Genomic DNA, 17,586 nt, shown 5'->3' with positions numbered 1-17,586 from the left:
GCAAAATGAAAGAAGCCTCCCCCCTTTAGATCAAAACCGAACCTTAGTAATTGGTAATCATTTTAGAGTCAAGGGGTTTCCCTGTGGCTATTTTCATTTTTACAAGTTTGCCACCCCCTCTAGCCGACTCATTAATTAGAGTCGGTTAGAGGGGGAAAGCCCAGGAATGCCCTTGCTGCACCCTAAATAACATATTCTAACAAATGTCAGACCTACTGATAAGTAATAAAAAACAATTAAGTAAGAAGATTTGAAAAAAGAAACGTCTATTTGCATATTAGGATACTAGATTAAAGTAACCCTAAAGGTCCAAAGCAAGCAAGCAATATGTAAGAATATGTAATGAAATTCCCCTGAGATGATAGCCCCCCCTGACCTCCGCATGCCCTCCGTCCCTCCGGTGGTTCCCACCGCCGGTTCCTCCCTTGAACCACTCTCCTCTTATCCTCATGCCTCCACCTCCTCCAAACCCCCTCCCTCCCTTCCTCCCCCCTCCCCCCTCCCCCTTCCACCTTTAAACCTTGCCCCTATGCCTATGTAGTGAAATTCTCTTCCCTTTCCTCCACCCAACCCTCCCTTGCTGGTCACACTCTCTTCTTCCTTCAGCCCTCCACCATTAACTCTAAACCTGTTGGGCTTTGCCCTCCTGGACTCCCTGAACCTGAAATCAAAAATGGGGAAATTTCCTGGTAGGACACTAACTCTCAGTCGCCCTCCCTTCTCCATCATCAAAGCTTCTCTTGGTAACCAATGGAGACCTGCAGGCACACTCTCCACCTTCATGTTGGACAATGGCACCTTCATCTTCAACTTCACAGAGGAAGTCGACAAAACTCACGCCTTGGATGGGGGCCCTTGGTATATAGGCAGGAAGCCCATCTTTTTTAGGCAATGAGATGAGTTCACCTCCTTTAGTAAAACCGAACCATCCTCAATTCCCCTCTGGCTCTCTCTCCCCAACTTTCCCCTCCATTTCTGTTGTGCCAAGGGCCTCAGCCTTGTTGGCTCAATCATTGGGAAGCCTCTTCACTCAGATATGCACACCAAAATCATGGATTGTTTGTCCTTTGCAAGAATTTGTATAGAAGATACTGCATACCAGATTCTCCCATCTTCAGTTTCCATTATTGATGGTGAAGGATTCACCTTTGATCAAGAAGTGAAATACGATTGGGTGCCCCCTTAATGTACTATTTGCAAGACCTTCGGCCTTGCTTCTCATCTTTGTGCGAAGGCTCAGCCTGCCTCTGAGAATGACCACGATCACGGTGATGCCCTTTCTAGCAACGGGAGATCCCTCGAAGGTTCAAAAGTTATCTTTAATAGACACCACCGTTGTTGCAGGAATCGAAGCCGCATGGCGGTTCCCTCCACCTCTGGAGGACCCCTCTAGTGTTGTCAGGCCTCGATCCATCAGTCCCCTCGGTGAAGCTTGGTCCATTGATCAAAACAGGTTCTCAGTCCTTTCCTACTCTGGCTCTGACGATGATTCTAAAACCCTTTTCCCCATCCCTTGGCCTTTGACCCATTGTGCTCTATTCTTCCTGCTACCCCTGCAAAATCTGCTCGACCACGTCACCTCTCCTTTCACTCCCTCTTGCGAGATCTGAGACAGTTAATCCCTCCCTTTCCTCTATTTTATCCTCCAATCCGGTTCGGTCCAACCATCACTTACAACACGCTTCTCCTACTCATCGATCTCTGGTCTAGCCAATCTCTTCTTCCCCTTCTCCTTTGGGTCCATACCGAAACTTGACTCACCAGTCACTTTCTACCATTAACCCGACCCTATTACCGCCCCAGACTCCATTTGCCGACCCCTCCTTTAATCCGATCAGGCCTCCCTCCTTTCTAACCCACTTGGATCCTTCTCTTAACCCATTAGACTCTTCTTCCCCCGGCTATCATCTCTGCCTCTCCCCTTGCTACCATGCGCCTTGCTTCCCAGGCGGCCTCCCTGGCCACGCACTTTTGGTTCTCCTCTGGAACCCCTTGGATGTTCCCTTCGATGTTTGCTGGACAAGCCCTCTGGCTGCTCGTCGTCTCTCCTCATCCACGTTGACCCCTCGAGCCCCTGCCACGATGCAATTTCTCTCTGGGTTGGCCCATTGCCTGGCTCCTTGATGAATAATAACTCTCCTACATGCACCTTGAAAGGTCCTCTGCCACCTCTTGGGTCCGGGAAGGCCCATCCTGCCTCTCTAATTGACAATTCTGATTGCTCCTATGTTGCCCATTGATCTTTGCAGAGCTCCCTCACACCATCCCAGACGCTGCATCTGGACCCTTCTGGTCCCTACACTGAAGTCTCCCCTCTATGCCATGGCCTTCCGCGCTTAGCCCCTGTACACACGAAAACCTCTCCGCTAGTAGCTTAGAAGGTCTTGCTCTGTCTCTCTAGTCTGGGCAGTCCCCTTCTCCCCCTGGATGCCAATCCCACTCTGCTTGGCTCCTGGCCTCCACACCAAAGCAACAATTATGCAAGTTATTGCTAATGGCTCCATTACAGGTCTTTCTGCCCGACTCACAAAGAAAAAAAAGGAAAACTGCCTCCTTTGTTAGAACCTCCTCTAGAATCAATAACTCTGTTGCCTCTCTGGCGGCCAACTCTGCTACCCCCACGCCTCAAAGGGTTCCGTAGAAGATCCTCCTTTAAAACTTCAACTTCTATCAAGAAGCATTCTTTCTACTCCCACGAGCCATTATTGCCTTCTCCCCCCTCTCCTAAATGATCCCTTAGACCGTTTGGAATGTCTGAGGTCTCAACTCTTGGGCTAAGCAAGCTGATATCCAATCCCATATCTGGTCTTTTCAATTCAAATGTTGACTTCCTGAATCTAGAGTCCTCGAGGCCAATGCTTCCCCTATTGCTGCCTCTATCGCTCCTTCCTAGTCCCTTCTCTCCTTTACTCCCACAGTCCCAATGGTAGAATCTGGATCCTCTAGAATCCCTCCATGCTTCATGTCTCCTCTCTCTCCTCCTCCTCCCAAGCCATCCATCTCTCTATCTCCCACCCCTTTGGATCTCTCATCTACTTGTTCTTTGCCATTTATGCCCATAATCTTGCCCATAACAGGCTCTCCCTTTGGGCTGATCTCAGCTCCTTCGCCCCCTTAATTGGTTCTAGCCCTTGGGGGGTCGCTGGAGACTTTAATGTCATTCGCTTTAGTCATGAAAAGCAAAGGGATAACCCCATAGACCTGAGAGCCATGGAGGCTTTCAATGACTGCATTGACGACCTTGGTCTTAATGACCTCAGATGGTCTGGTGTCAAATTTTCCTGGCACAATTAAAGAGCAGGATCCTCCAGAGTTGCCTGCAAATTAGATAATTCCCTTGTCAATGAAGCCTGACTTGAATCTTATCCCTCTTTCATGCCTACTTTGATCTCCTTGGGATCTTTGACCATAGTCCCATCTCTATTCATGTCCTTCCATTCCTTTCCTTTGGTTCCTTTCGTCCCAAACCTTTAAAATTTTTTGACATGTGGACTCTCAACCAAGACTTTCTTCCTATTGTGCGAAATGCCTGGACCTCCCCGGTGACCCATTCCTCTTCCCCCCTCATTGCTTTTGCTAAAAAGCTTAAGGTCGTCAAGCTCCTCCCGGGTCTCTTCTTGCCGAGACAAGTCCTCTCTATTCAATCCAGGCTTTAATTGAATCTCCAATCCATCCCTTCTGATGAAAAAAATTCTCTTGGCTGTTCTTTTCCACACTGCCAACAAAGCTCCTAGCCTTGATGGCTTTAGCATGGGATTTTTCTCCTCTTGTTGGGATATCATCCACTAGGACTTTATCCTTACTATCAGAAGCTTCTTCTTCAACCACAGTCAAATTATTGGCATCAACTATACCTTCCTTTGTCTCATCCCTAAAAAGGATGGTGCTGCCTCCATGGATGACTTCAGGCCCATCTCCTTATACAAATTGCTTTACAAATTCATTGCTAAAATCCTAACTAACCACATCCAAAAGGTCATTGACTCCCTTGTTAGTTTAAACCAATCAGTATTCATAGCTGGGAGAAGCATAACTGATAACATCATCCTCCGCCATGAGATTGTCAGGGGATTTGATCGTAAATCCGACTCCTCTGTTGCCTTCCTCAAAATTGACATTCATAAGGCTTTTGACTCTATTAGTCGGGACTTCATCTCCAAAGTCCTGCTACAGATGTCGTTCCTGCCCTTTTTATCCATTGGATCCACTCTTGCATCTCCTCCCCCCGATTCTCCGTCCTTGTTAATGATAGCCCCACTGGTTACTTCCCTTCCTCCATGGGAATTAGACAAGGCTGTCCCCTTCCCCCTTCCCTTCTTCCTCGCCCTTGAAGTCCTTTCCAGATCCGTTCAATAAGCCACCGACCAGCTTCTCATCTCTCATCCCCAAATGTAAATCTCTTTTGCTCACCCACCTCACTTTTGTGGACGATCTCATGATCTTCTACAAGGCTGACCCCTCTTCATATCCTCAATAATGTCCTCTCCCCACTCCTTCGAGGGCCTCTCAGGCCTTTGCATCAACCTTCTCAAATCTAGCCTTTTCCTATCTGGAGTCTCTGCCTCAACCTAGACCCTCCTTCTCGGCCTCATGGGGTTCTCCATTGGGACCCTTCCGATCAAATTCCTTGACCTCCCTCTCATCTCCTCCAGGCTCTCTACCCACCATTGCTTCCCCATGCTTGACCTTCTGAGGAAAAGGCTTCAACTCTGGAAAGGTATACTCCTCTCCTATACTGGCCACCTTACCCTTATATCTCTATTGGTCTGGCGTCTTCGTCCTCTCGGCCTCCACCATTAAGGCCATTGAGAGCTTATTTTGCTACTTCCTCTGGAAAGATATGGATACCTCCAAGTTTCTCCATCCTCTGAGCTGGGACAAGGTTTACCTCCTCAAACCTGAAGGAGGCCTCAGTTTGAGGAGGATCAAAGGGGTCAATTCTGTCGGAATTCTTAAGCTCATCTGGAAAATTGCCGCCAAACACAAGAAAATCTTGGTTGGTTGGGTTTTCACCCACCTCCTTAGGACCAATTCCCTTTAGTTTGCCACCATTCCCTCGGATGCTTATTGTGGGAAGGAGCGTCACACCAAGGAGCACTACTGGAAGCTTCATGGCCATCCTGCTAATACATCTGGAAAAGGGTGAGGGAAGGGTGGTCGTGCTGGTACTTCTGGGTAGGCCAACCATACTGAGAGCCCTGACTCTGACTCTGTTCTTAGCTCCTTAGTAGCCTCACTATCATTTAACGAGCTTATTGCCCTCAAGTGCCTCTTGACTCGTTCAGACTCTCCTGCACCTGCCACTGCGAGCTCTGCTCATTCCACCCCTTCTGGGTCAGGTATCTCCTTTTGTGGCCATACTATGTTTGTCTCTTCTACTCATTAGATTATAGACTCTGGGGTTTCTGATCATATGACTGGCCGCATGTCTTTTTTTTCATAGTACACTACTTGTCCTGGTAATGGTAAGGTCAAATTGGCTAATGGGACTTATTCCACTATTCTGGGGAAGGGCTCTATTAGCTGTACCCCCTCTTTATCCCTTTCTATTGTATTGCATGTTCCTTCTTTTCCCACTAACTTTTTGTCTATTAGTAGTCTCATTTGCAGTCTTAATTGCGAAGTCACATTTTTCCCGTCTCATTATGTTTTTCAGGATCTGGTGACAGGGGCAACAATTGGCTCTAGTAGGGTACGTAGTGGTCTGTATCTGCTTGATGATGACTCGGCATTGGTCTCTGGTCAAGCTCTTTAGACATCTTTTACGTCAACTCCCATCTCTGAGTTACTGCAGTGGCATCGTCGGTTGGGACATCCCCCTTTGGGAACTTTAGCTAGAGTTTTTCCTTTAAAAATTGTAATTTGAGTCGGTTTTTTTTTGTGAGGCATGTGTTTTGGCTAAACAAACTCGAATCACTTATTTTGTTTCTGGAAATAAAAGTGCCACTCCTTTTTCATTGATACATTCTGATATTTGGGGTCCATCCCGCTATGTGTCTGCCAATGGTTATTGGTGGTTTGTCTCTTTTATTTTTTTGGATGAATAAATTAATTCATTACCAAGAGAGAAGAATATACAAGGGGGGAATGGGGGGAGGCAATGTCACAACAAAGCTAACAAAAGATACAAATGGCTTGATCTACAGCCATATCGGCCGATACAAAAAGGAAAACAACGAAGCAAGGGCAGATGCTACCGGAGGCCAAAAGGGCGAACCTAAGGGCGAACCTAAGGGCATGGCCGAGGGGGGGATTACGGAAGGGGCAGGAGTTAAGGATATGCCTGTTCCTAAGGGAGCAAGGGACAGGTTTAGGGGGCAGGGATTGGATTTTGGAGGTAACATCAAAATAGATGGCATTCCAAATCTTGTCTAAGGAGCAAGAATTGGATGACCATCTACGAATGTTACGCTCCATCCAGATGTGGCTAATGGTGGCTGAAAAAGCTAACTTCCCATTGGTGTCACAAATGAAGGGGCCTGAAAAGGTCATGTCCACCCAAATCCATTGATGCAGTTGCACGATGGACTTAGGAAAAAAAAATCTTTTGATTTGATTTTCTTTTGTTTTAGAAACAAGTTATCTTTAAATTAGCTAGCTTCTAATTTTAGAATAGTTTCCTTTCAATTTCCATTAATTGTTTGATTTTCTTCCTTTATATTGGACATGTAACCAATGCAGAAGTTCAGTTTTTAGATTGAATGAAATTGATTTAAGTTTTTTTTGGTTGTGAACCATGGCTACCCGTGGGTGATCCCGTTCTTCCCTTTCTGAATTTCCTTCACTTCTTTTCCCTTCTGATCTTTGTTCTGTTCTCTATTTTTTTTCCTATTTCTTGCTGTTTAAATCTTGTACCTGAAAATTACTCTGTTCTGGGCGATACTTCCAGCCCTAGATTTGGAGGTTGATCTCCATTGGTACCTTTCGGAAGAAACTGAGATCTGGAGCGAAGGATGTCTTCCCTTGGGCGACATCAACCCTAGAGTCTTAACCTCAAAAGGGTCCCTTCCACTAAGAGAATCAAACCCAGTTTCTGACCTGGTTCCATACGGTTGCGCCAGATGCTGTTGCAGGCCTTTAGATCTGTCCTCTCCTGCACTATTTGAAGCCGAGCTCAACTGGGTTAGGTAGAGACTGCTGAGGCGACCCTTCATCCAGCCGACAAGAATTGGTGGATCTTTCCCTGCTGAAGCTTGCTGGTCTACCGCCTGCTATGGTTTCTATCGGGAAGAAGAAACTGGTTCTTCTTTTGTTTTAAAAGATTTATTCCTATTATTACAACTAAGCCCCTGTTCTCTATAGTTGTGACATATTATTTCCCCTACTCCTTATAATTCCAAAAAACCCCTTTTTGCTAATTTTCTATGCTAGTTTGACCCTATTAGTTATTTTCCACTCTTTTAAGTGCTTGACTGTTCCTGAATTTACAAGATTCAACCATTACCTTGAGATATTTTATCATTGTTGTGGGCCCTAAGTGATCCGATTTCAGTCTTTGGAATCCGGATCCGCATCATCCATTCTCTGTCAGAGTCCAAGATAGGTCTATTGGAGGACCAACATTTGTAAAGAACCAGTTTCTAGACTGAGGAAGAAAAGGGGCAATTGAAGAAAAGGTGGTTGATGCCTTCCAATCCAGAGGGACAGAGACAGTAAGAGAGGCATCTCCAGAGAGTGAGGCTATGGCGGGGGATGTGACCTTTGAACCAGACTAGATTGCTCTGGGGAACCAGAGGACCAAAAGATCTAATAAAGGGCCAAGCAAAGGCAGAGGAGAACATCCCATTGGATGAGGGGAGCCAGTGCAAGTGTCTTCTCTACCTCTATGCCCGGGAGGGAGTGGGGGAGAGAGGACCAGAGATAATGAAGAGGAGGAGGGGAGGGAGGGGGGACCACCCGAGAGGAGAAAGGATGTGGGACACTGAAGCAGACTTTGGAATGCCAGAGGAATAAATGATTTTGGGGGAAACCAGGGAGGATAGGATGCCGGTTGGGTGCTGGGGGTCCATCCATAAGGAGGTGGTTAGCTCGTTACCTATGGAGAAAGAAATGGCAGTGAGGGCCAAATGTCTGAGGGAGAGAATTTTCCTCCAAATCCAGGAAGCACCCGAAGGGGTGGGGACAGACCAGAGGAAATGGTCTTTGAGAAGGTAAGAGTGGACCCAGTCCACCCAAATCCCTTTCTACTTAGAAACAATTCTCTAGATGAGCTTGAGAATGCCAACAGAATTGTCCTCTTTGATTTTCCTGATGCCCAGCCCCCCTTCAGATTTAGGGAGATAGACTTTGTCCCAGCAAAGGGGGTGAAGGAATCTGGAGGCTTCGGAGCCTTTCTATAGACAGGAGCAAAAGATTCCTTCATTAGCCTTGATAGTAGAGGCAGGGAAGGAGTATATTCTAGACCAATACAGGTACTTGGATTGGAGCACAGATTGAATATGGGTGAGGTGGCTAGCATTGGAAAGCAGCCTACCTTTCCAAAGTTAGAGCTTCTTTCTGAGGAGGTCAAGCATTGGGGAATAATGATGAGCAGATAGTCTGGAAGAGATGAGAGGGAGGCCTAGATATTTGACAGGAAAGGAGTTTAAGGAGAAACGAGTTATGCCAAGAAGGTGAACCTAGGCAACAGGGGAGACACCAGAGAGAAAGAGGCTAGATTTGAGAAGGTTGATACGGAGGCTAGAGATGGATTTATAGGTATAAAGGGAATCCATAATGGAGGAAATGGAGGTAGGGTCCACTTTGGAGAAGATCATAATGTCATTCGCGAAAGCGAGGTGGGTGAGAAGAAGGGGTTTGCATTTGGGGATGGGAGAGATAAGGTGGAGGTCAGTGGTAGATTGAATGGATCTAGATAAGACTTCAAGGACAAGGGAGAAGAGGAGGGGGAAAAGAGGACATCCTTGGCGGATGCCCCCTTCCAGATTGGAAGTGCCCCGCAGGGCTGCCATTAACAGGAACAGAGAATCTGGGGGTGGAAATACAAGAGTGAATCCAATAGACGAAGGGAGGAAAGGGAAGGACATGCAGAGGAGGACAGAGGAGATGAAATTCCAGCTTAAGGTGTCAAAAGCCTTATGTATGTCTATTTTGAGGAGAGCAATAGGGGAGTGAGTTTTATGATCAAAACCACGGACCATCTCATGACAAAGCAGGATATTGTCGACAATGCTTCGACTTGTAATGGAAGCAGATTGGTTTGGGCTCACTAGGCTGTCAATGACTTTTTGGATTTTGTTGGAAAGAATCTTGGCCACAAATTTGTAGAGTAAATTGCAAAGGGAGATGGGCCTGAAGTCATTCATGGAGACAACACCCTCTTTTTTGGGGATGAGATAGAGGAAGGTATGATTGACACCACTGATCTGGTTGGGATTGAAGAAGCTACAGACATCAAGGATAAGATCCTAACGGATGATATTCCAGCAAGAGGAGAAGAACCCCATGTTAAAGCCATCCGGGCCAGGGGTAAGCTCAGAGCCGGAGGAGGATATGAACTTGGGGATGGAATTGACATTATTCCTAGCCTTGAGAGATTATGGAAGAAAGCAGAGTTAGAGTCTCCAAAGTCTAGCCATTTGATCTTGGCCTTTTGACGGAGGAAGCTTTCCTCTTGAGCAAGAAGGAGAGAGAGCTCCGAAGAGATAGATTTTTCTTCAGCCGCAAGGACAGGATTGGGGAGGTCAGATTGGATTTTGGATTGGGTGGAGAGAAGTCTATCCCGGTAGGAAGAGACACGAGAGGAGATATTGCCAAAAGTGGAGGAGTTCTAGAGCTTAAGAGAGGCCTTGACGTTCTTAAGCTTCTTGGCAAAGGCAATAAGGGGGGAGGGAAGGGTTGATGGGGATGTTCCAAGCCTCTCGCACCAATGGGGAGAAATCAGGGACTTTGGACTAAAGGATCAGAAAGGGAGGATATGGATGGAAATTGGACTGTGACCAGAGATTCCAGGAAGATCAAAGCAAGCATGAAAGGAAAATAAGTAAGCCAGGGTTCATTGACAAGAACTCTGTCCAACTTATAGGCAACCAAGAGAGACCCGGATCTTCTATTGTGCCAAAACTTGACACCGGACCACCTGAGGTCATCGAGACTAAGATCATCAATACATTTATTGAAGGAATCAATTGCATGATGATTGATGGGGTTTCCCCCATGCTTCTCGTGACCAAACTGGATGGTATTGAAGTCTCCAACAATAGCCCAGGGATTGGATCCAGTGGAGGGACCAAAAGAACGGAGATCGGACCAAAGGGAGTTACGACAAGTGGCAAGGTTGAAGGCATAGATGATGGAGAGGTAGCATATATGAGGGCCAGAGGGATGGGAAATGGATAGGTGAATGGTCTGGGCGGAGGAGGAAAGGGCTGTGATCTAGAGAAAGTTAGGATCCTAAAGGATCTAGATTCTCCCATTGGGACTATGAAGGTAATTAGAGATGTGTGACCAAGACGGGGCAATGGTGGAGATAACACGCGTAGCATTAGCTTCAAGAACTCTTATTTCCAGGAAACAACAGAGATTAGACTTGGAGGCATGGATGCAGGATCGGATGTTAGCTTGTTTGGACGAGGAGTTGAGGCACTGCACATTCCACACAGTCCAAGGAATCATAATTAGTTGGAGGAATTGGGCAACATTTGCTCAGAGGAGCTGGCCTGGGATCTGGAAGTAGAGGGGGTGGATCTGAGAGTCGATCTTCGGGTATATACGACTACAGGGGAGGCCTTGGTGGTGGTTGTGGATTTGGTGGTGTTGGATGAGGTTTTTTTTTTTCTTTTATTTTGCTTGCTGTGGGTGGAGGGGGCTGAGTTTGAAGTGTTGGCCAGGATGTAGGGAGTGGGAGTATGGTTGGGATGGGAAGCAGGGGCATCATTTAAATGGTCAGCCAGAGGGGCTAGTCCAGTAGCAAGGCCAATAGGAGATCTCTTATTGTTGATACTACTTCCAGAAGCAAATGCTTTGCATGTGGGCATAGTCGAGGCCTACTCAGGGAGAGAGCAGGGGGCAACATTAGCGTGAGGATCCAAGTGACCTTCAGAATAAGGGAACTGTGTCAGGAGTTCTTCACAATTTGCAAGCACGATGGGAGCAGTGTTTTCTTTGTAGTTGGTGGAGACGAAGGGACCTTCCAAGGTCAGGCGGGGGCTGGAGAGGTTGCAGAGGCCTTCTAAGGCTAGCGAGGGAGCAGCAGTGGAGATAAACGTCAGTGATGGTGAAGTGCAAATGCCATGCGGGCAGGTGGCAAAGGCAAAAGCATCAACAGTGGTGGTAGAAGCATCCAGAGCGACAACAGGGGGACAAGCAACGGTGGAGATTGAAGTAGCTTTGGATAAGGCAATAGTAGTAGGCAAGCAGTTGACCATGGCAGTGACGACGGAGTTGACTATCGAGCATGGTGGATACGCATCGGAAGTGGGCAGAGGCACTTCCAGCGATTGGCTTTGGTAACAGCAAACAGGGGTAGCATTGGGCGGAGGAGGGGTTATCGGTTTATGAAAAGGAGTGGTGGATGGGTCGGGTCGAGAGATGGGTAAGGATGGTTGGGAGGAGAAATGAGTCAGGTTGTAGAGATTTCCCAGATACAACGGGTGGTCCAGAGGAAATTTTGAAAATTTGTTAAGGAGGTGAATTGGGAGAAACTGGTTTAATAGGATGAAGGGTGGTTCAAGATTAGCTTGGTTTGGTTCGAGAGGGGTGGTTTGGTTCAAGTGAGGAGGGAGACAAAATGGAGAGATTAGGGCACGAGGATGAGTTGTTCGTAGGAGGAGCAACAAAAGGGAGGGGAAGCAGGGGAGGAAGGTAGGGTTTGGGGATCTGAGTAGGGGGATCAACGGCAAGAGGTAGGCCGGCCTGGCAGTCGAGAGGGCGAGACATCAAAATGAAAAGAGTCAGAGTTGGATCAGCAGCTGATCTTTCAGGCAGAGGACAAGGAGACATAGCTTCGCTTTTTAACATCGTAAGGACCTAGATTGGGTTAATACCATCGGACAAAGGCCTCGAGGAAGGACCATTGGACAAAGGCTTCAAGACCATTGCCGGCGCAGGAGTAGGGGTTGATTCAGGTGCTAGAGCACGGCGGTTCCATTTCTGTTTGTGTCTCTTGAAGGATTAAGCCTTGAAGGTGTCATATTGAGGATCATCGGCAGCAATACTTGAGTCCATAGTGTGGTTAGGAATTCTCGGGGGAGCTGGAACATAACATTTTTTTGCACAGAGGGATGTCTGATGTCCGAAGCATTTACATACCGAGCAGGTAGGGGGAACCCAATCATACTTGACTGCTTGAACAAAGGAAAAACTTTCTCCATCAGTGATTATGATAGAGCTTGGCAGGGGCTGATCCGCTTGGACTTTAACACAAATTCCTACAAAAGATAATCGGTCCATCAACTTAGTTCTTTTGTCAGAGTACAAAGGCTTTCCGATGAGAGATCCGACCAGACTGAGACCTTTAACATACCAAAAAATGAAGGGGAAGGTTGGGGAAGACAACCCACAGTGGGATGGAGGTAGGTTCCGATTTGTTAAAAGTAGTATGTTTATCCCAATTTCTAAGGAAGATCGGTTTCTTCCCAACAAACCAGGGCCCTCCATCAATGGCTTTTGTTTTGTCAGAATCAGAATCGAAGTTGAAGATGAAAATACCGTTGTCCAGTAAGGAAGCTTTCATGATAGAGAAAGGAGGTCGGTTGCTAAGAAACGAACAGATCACACAATTTTTCCATTTAGATATCTCAGACTCTAGAAAACCAGGCGGACAAAGGGCAACGGGGGAAGAGTTTTGAAAAAGAGGAGGGTGGTAGTAGAGTGAGTGACCAGTGGAAGGAGAGGTGTAGGAGGAGGATGCCGGGGCAGAGGGAGGGGAAGGTGAAGTAACGACAGTGCACCAGGAACGAAGGAAAGGGGGAGGGGGTTGGAAGGGACAAGGCTGCAAGTGATTTGGAGGGGGCAAAAGGGTTCTCGGAAGGGGAAGGGGAGGGATCGACGGCAAGAGCTGTTGGTGGGGGAGGGTCATTAGTTCATCAGGAGCAATTTGTTTTGTCTTGCTTTCTTGATAACAATCAGGTAGTACCAAATTAAATTTGAATATAATCCAATTTTTTCATCTGTCTCTTTTATTGATTGTCATTCTCAGACTACTTGGGTTTATATGATGCGAACCAAGGGCAAGACCTTCTGTGCTTTCAGCAATTTCTCCATATGGTTTATACTCAGTTCGATGCTACCATTAAGATTCTTCAAAGCGACAATGGCCGGGAGTACTTTGAAAGGTCCTTTCAAGCTTACCTTTCCAATCATGGGATGATTCATTAAACTAGTTGTGTGGATACTTCGGCTCAGAATGGGGTTGCTAAGCAAAAGAATCGCCACCTTTGTGAGGTAGCACGCTCTCTTATGTTTGAGATGCATGTTCCTCCCCAGTACTGGAGCGGCACAATTCTCATTGCTGCCTTTCTTATCAACCGAATGTCCATGCCTTCCGTTGCTTTTCTTGTTCCTCCTAAGGTATTCGGTAGTGTTTGTTATGCTCGCGATCATCATCCTCATGGAAAGTTTGATCCTCGTGGTTTCCGATGCATTTTTTTGGGATATGCTCCTACTCAGAAAGGCTATCGGTGTTTTCATCCTCCTACTCGGCATTGGTTTGCGATTATGGATGTTGTCTTTCATGAATTTGCGTCATACTACACTGGGACACCTCTTCAGGGGGAGTCCCCTTCCATTGTGGAAGATGTGCTACCGTCTCTTAAAATTGCTATCCTTGCTATATCCCGTTTCAGGGGGAGAGTGACACTCCTACTTCTCCTTGGCCGGAGATGTGTGTATAGTCGCAGAAAGCAGACTCAGACCACTGCACATCTAGCATCTACCCTACCATGCCAGTTGTCTCCTCTAGAGCCTGATCTTGTCCCCTCGGACCTTGGTAATTCTCCTTCTCCTTTTGTTGATCAGTCTCTTGAGTTGCCTATTGCTGTTCGTGAAGGCATTAGGTCTTGTACATTACATCCTATTGCTAAAACCGTTTCTTATGACTCACTCTCTCCTCCCTACTATAGTTTTGTGTCTTCTCTTTCCTCTGTGTCCATTCCTCATACCTGACAAGAAGCGAGTGCAGACTCACAATGGCAGGCAGCTATGGTTGAAGAGATGTAGGCTCTGAAGAAGAATAACACATGGGATCTGGTGTGTCTTCCCTCACAAAAGAAGACAGTTGGGTGCAAGTGGGTCTTCATAGTAAAACAGAAGGCTGATTGTACAATGGATTGGTACAAGGCCAGACTTGTTGCCAAAGGCTTCACACAGATTTATGAGATTGACTACCAGGAGACTTTTTCTCCAGTTGCTAAAATGAACAAAATTCGTGTTATCTTGGATTGTGCCGCCAACTTAGATTAGGATCTCTAGCAGTTAGATGTGAAGAATGCCTTCCTTCATGGAGAAATTGAGGAAGTGTATATGGACATTCCTCCTGGGTTCACCTGCTCCAAAACCCAAGGGAAGGTATGCAAGGTGAAGTGTGCTCTGTATGGGCTAAAGCAATCCCCTTGTGCTTGGTTCGGACGTTTCCATAAGGCTATGGTTGCTATAGGTTACTCTCAAAGCAATGCCGACCACACTCTGTTCATTAAGAGATATGGTGGGAAGATTGCTATCCTAATTGTTTATGTAGATGATATTGTTGTTACTGGTGATGATTTGGCAGAATCTCTTGCCTCAAGAGATACTTGAGTGAGGAATTCGAGATCAAAGATCTAGGACAACTTCGTTATTTGCTCGGCATTGAAGTTGCCAGGTCTTCTCATGGGATCTACTTGTCTCAGCGGAAGTATGTGCTTGATCTTTTCTTTGAGACAGGCATGTTGGGGTGTAAACTGGCAGACACTCCTATTGAAGCTAATGGTCACCTGAGTAGTAGGGAAGGTGATCCTATGGATAATGGGAGATATCAGAGGTTAGTGGGGCGGTTGATCTATCTCTCTCATACACACCTTGACATAGCATTTGCCGTCAGCTTGGTTAGTCAGTACATGCATGATTTCTACTCGACTCACATGGAAGATGTGCTGCTTATTCTCCGGTACTTAAAATTTGCCCTGGGACGTGGCATCCTTTTTTCTCCTCATGATCACCTTAGGGTGGAGGCCTTCACAGATGCAGATTGGGTAGGTTCCCTTGATGACCGCAGGTCTACTATTGGTTATTGCACCTTTGTTGGTGGTAACCTTGTTACATGGAGAAGCAAGAAGCAAGCCATGGTTGCCCGTTCAAGTGCTGAAGCAAAGTTCTGTGCTATGGCACATGGCATTTGTGAGCTCCTATTGCTTCATGGTCTTCTCACTGATTTGGTTGTTTCTGCCACCCTTCCTATAAAGCTCTTTTGTGATAGCAAGTCTGCCATTAGTATTGCTCACAACCCTGTCCAGCATGATCTAACCAAGCATGTGGAGATCGATCGACACTTTATCAAAGAGAAGCTGGATATGGGCCTTATCACTGTGCCTTTTGTTCCCAGTAATGAACAACCGGCTGATGTATTTACTAAAGGTCTTAGTGATAAGGTTTTTCATTCTATTATTTGCAAGTTGGGCATATGTGATATCTATGCACCAACTTGAGGGAGAGTGTTGTAATAATGGGTTTTATGGGTTTTAGGGAAAGTGTCAGTTACCAAACGGACCCTAAGGGGTTTAATAGTCTTTGTAATTCTCTAGAACCTTCTCTCCATTGTTATAAATAAAGAGGGCCAGTGTCATATTAGACACAAGTCATTACCCCATTCAACATATTTCAACCCCCAGCTTTGATGTTTGATCTTCACTTTGATGAGTTTTAATGCAAATTTTTGCTTGTTCAATCACTTCTTGATGCAGTTCGTGGCCAGAAGGAAGAGAAAGATGAGAGTTTTACCGCGATTTGGTCTGATTCATCATTGAACCAATTTTTGACCCAAACCAACCCATGAGATTGGAGGTTTCTGTTTTCCTTAAAACCAGAATCGTGGGGGATCTAGGTAGGGTAGTATTTTCTTTATTGTTAATTTATTTCTTTATCCTATTGGTTTACTTTATTAGAGTTCAATATCTAACAGGTTATTCCTATTACAACATACGTATGGAGGGTGTTTCCTTAGTTGAATTAATTTCTGTTTTAGAGTGACATTACGAGTCTTTAATCTCCCTCTTTATGATTGGGGCCATCACCTGCAGTCTTTACCAATTAGTGTTCCAGTGAGGAGATATGGTGCAAGTTGAAGTTCTTAAAAGGAAGGGAGGGCAAAAATAGCTTTAGTTGAAGTAACAAGAGAACTTTGCTCATGATTTAATGTAAGAAATGACACTGAGTGGAGGTGTAGAACTAAATTGCACAGCTAACCCCAAGTAATTAGGGTGAGGCTTTGTTGAGTTCTCTGTCTTTCTCTTGTTAATTGTTATCTGGTTGTCCTTAAAGAGATTTTATAGATCAGATGATTATAATTGTCTAATGGAACAAAGATTTCACTTGGGATATGTATCAATTGGTGACTGTTGTCTGGTGGTCCATCTATGCTCTGTTGCCTGTTGTTATACTGCTGTGGCAATCTAATTATGTGCCGCTAGAACTGACAAAAAGTATTTTAATGGATCTTGTGCGTGTTTCCATTTTCTTTTTCCATGTTAATATTGGGCTAAAATTGCAGAAGCATGGTTTATGATTCCTCCATGGGCACTTGCCTTCATGCACTGCACTCTAGTTGCCCAGATGATGTTGTTGAGTTCACAGCGGGGGATTTAATCAGTATTTTTCCTAAATCAATACAGAGCACTGACAGCCCTGAGCTTAAGGTTAGTGAGCACCTGGTTTGTATATTAGAGAATCATGTTATGTTAACTTACACATTTCTGTCTGCTCCTGTGTAGTTGATACAAGTTGAGAGATTAGTTCCCTAAAGAGGATAATGATTTCTTTGATTTTTGCAGGTTGCAATGTGTAGTGCATACATAAGGGTAGCCAAAACCTGCCCCCCTCATATATGGAAGCCAGAAACCCTTGTCAACATGCTCTGTTTTGCAGAACCTTGCTTGGCTTTGATAGATTGCATACGAGTAGCCATATGTATACTAGGTCCTGATCGAGTTGGTGGAGTGATTAATAATGGTACTGTGGGGGCTCCAAGTGCAGGAATTGAGAGCTCAAGGGTTGGAGAGAAGAGGCCTGCTAAGGGCCAGGAAAATTTGAAGATTAAGCGCCAGAAAATAGACGAGGGAACACTGGTTTGCAATGCTAATGTTCTGACATCGGAAGAACCTACTTCTATATTTACATGTGAAGAAGACAAAGAGTGTGCAGATTGTATGCAGGGATTGCTTCTTTCATATGTTGACCTTCTAAAACCTAACAGCACTAAAACTAACTGTTTGAGACCAGAAACTGCAATAACAAGTCTTAGCATGCTTTGCCTTGTGTTTTGCAACTACCCTCAGACCAGTCTTTCTCTGTGCATCGTTCAGCAAATGCCTGCTTGGATTCCTTGGATACTTAAGCAGGTTTTCTGTTATTCTTTTCGAGCTTGTATTTATTTATTTATTTTTTTTTTTTTTGGGG

General features: G+C 45.7%; 1 protein-coding gene across 1 annotated transcript in view; it reads left to right on the top strand.

The window, feature by feature from the left end:
- LOC122075750 (serine/threonine-protein kinase ATR) overlaps window positions 1-17,586 on the top strand; it is a 57,274-nt gene that overhangs the window by 20,560 nt on the left and 19,128 nt on the right. The window contains exons 6-7 of the mRNA XM_042640897.1: window positions 16,682-16,826; window positions 16,962-17,528. Coding sequence (XP_042496831.1) covers window positions 16,682-16,826; window positions 16,962-17,528 — 712 coding nt within the window. The remainder of the gene's footprint in view (window positions 1-16,681; window positions 16,827-16,961; window positions 17,529-17,586) is intronic.

This window comes from Macadamia integrifolia, chromosome 4, assembly GCF_013358625.1.
Source record: "Macadamia integrifolia cultivar HAES 741 chromosome 4, SCU_Mint_v3, whole genome shotgun sequence".
NCBI lineage: Eukaryota > Viridiplantae > Streptophyta > Magnoliopsida > Proteales > Proteaceae > Macadamia > Macadamia integrifolia.
Note: the sequence above shows the minus strand (reverse complement) of the source record. Positions and strands in the feature narration are given on the sequence as shown.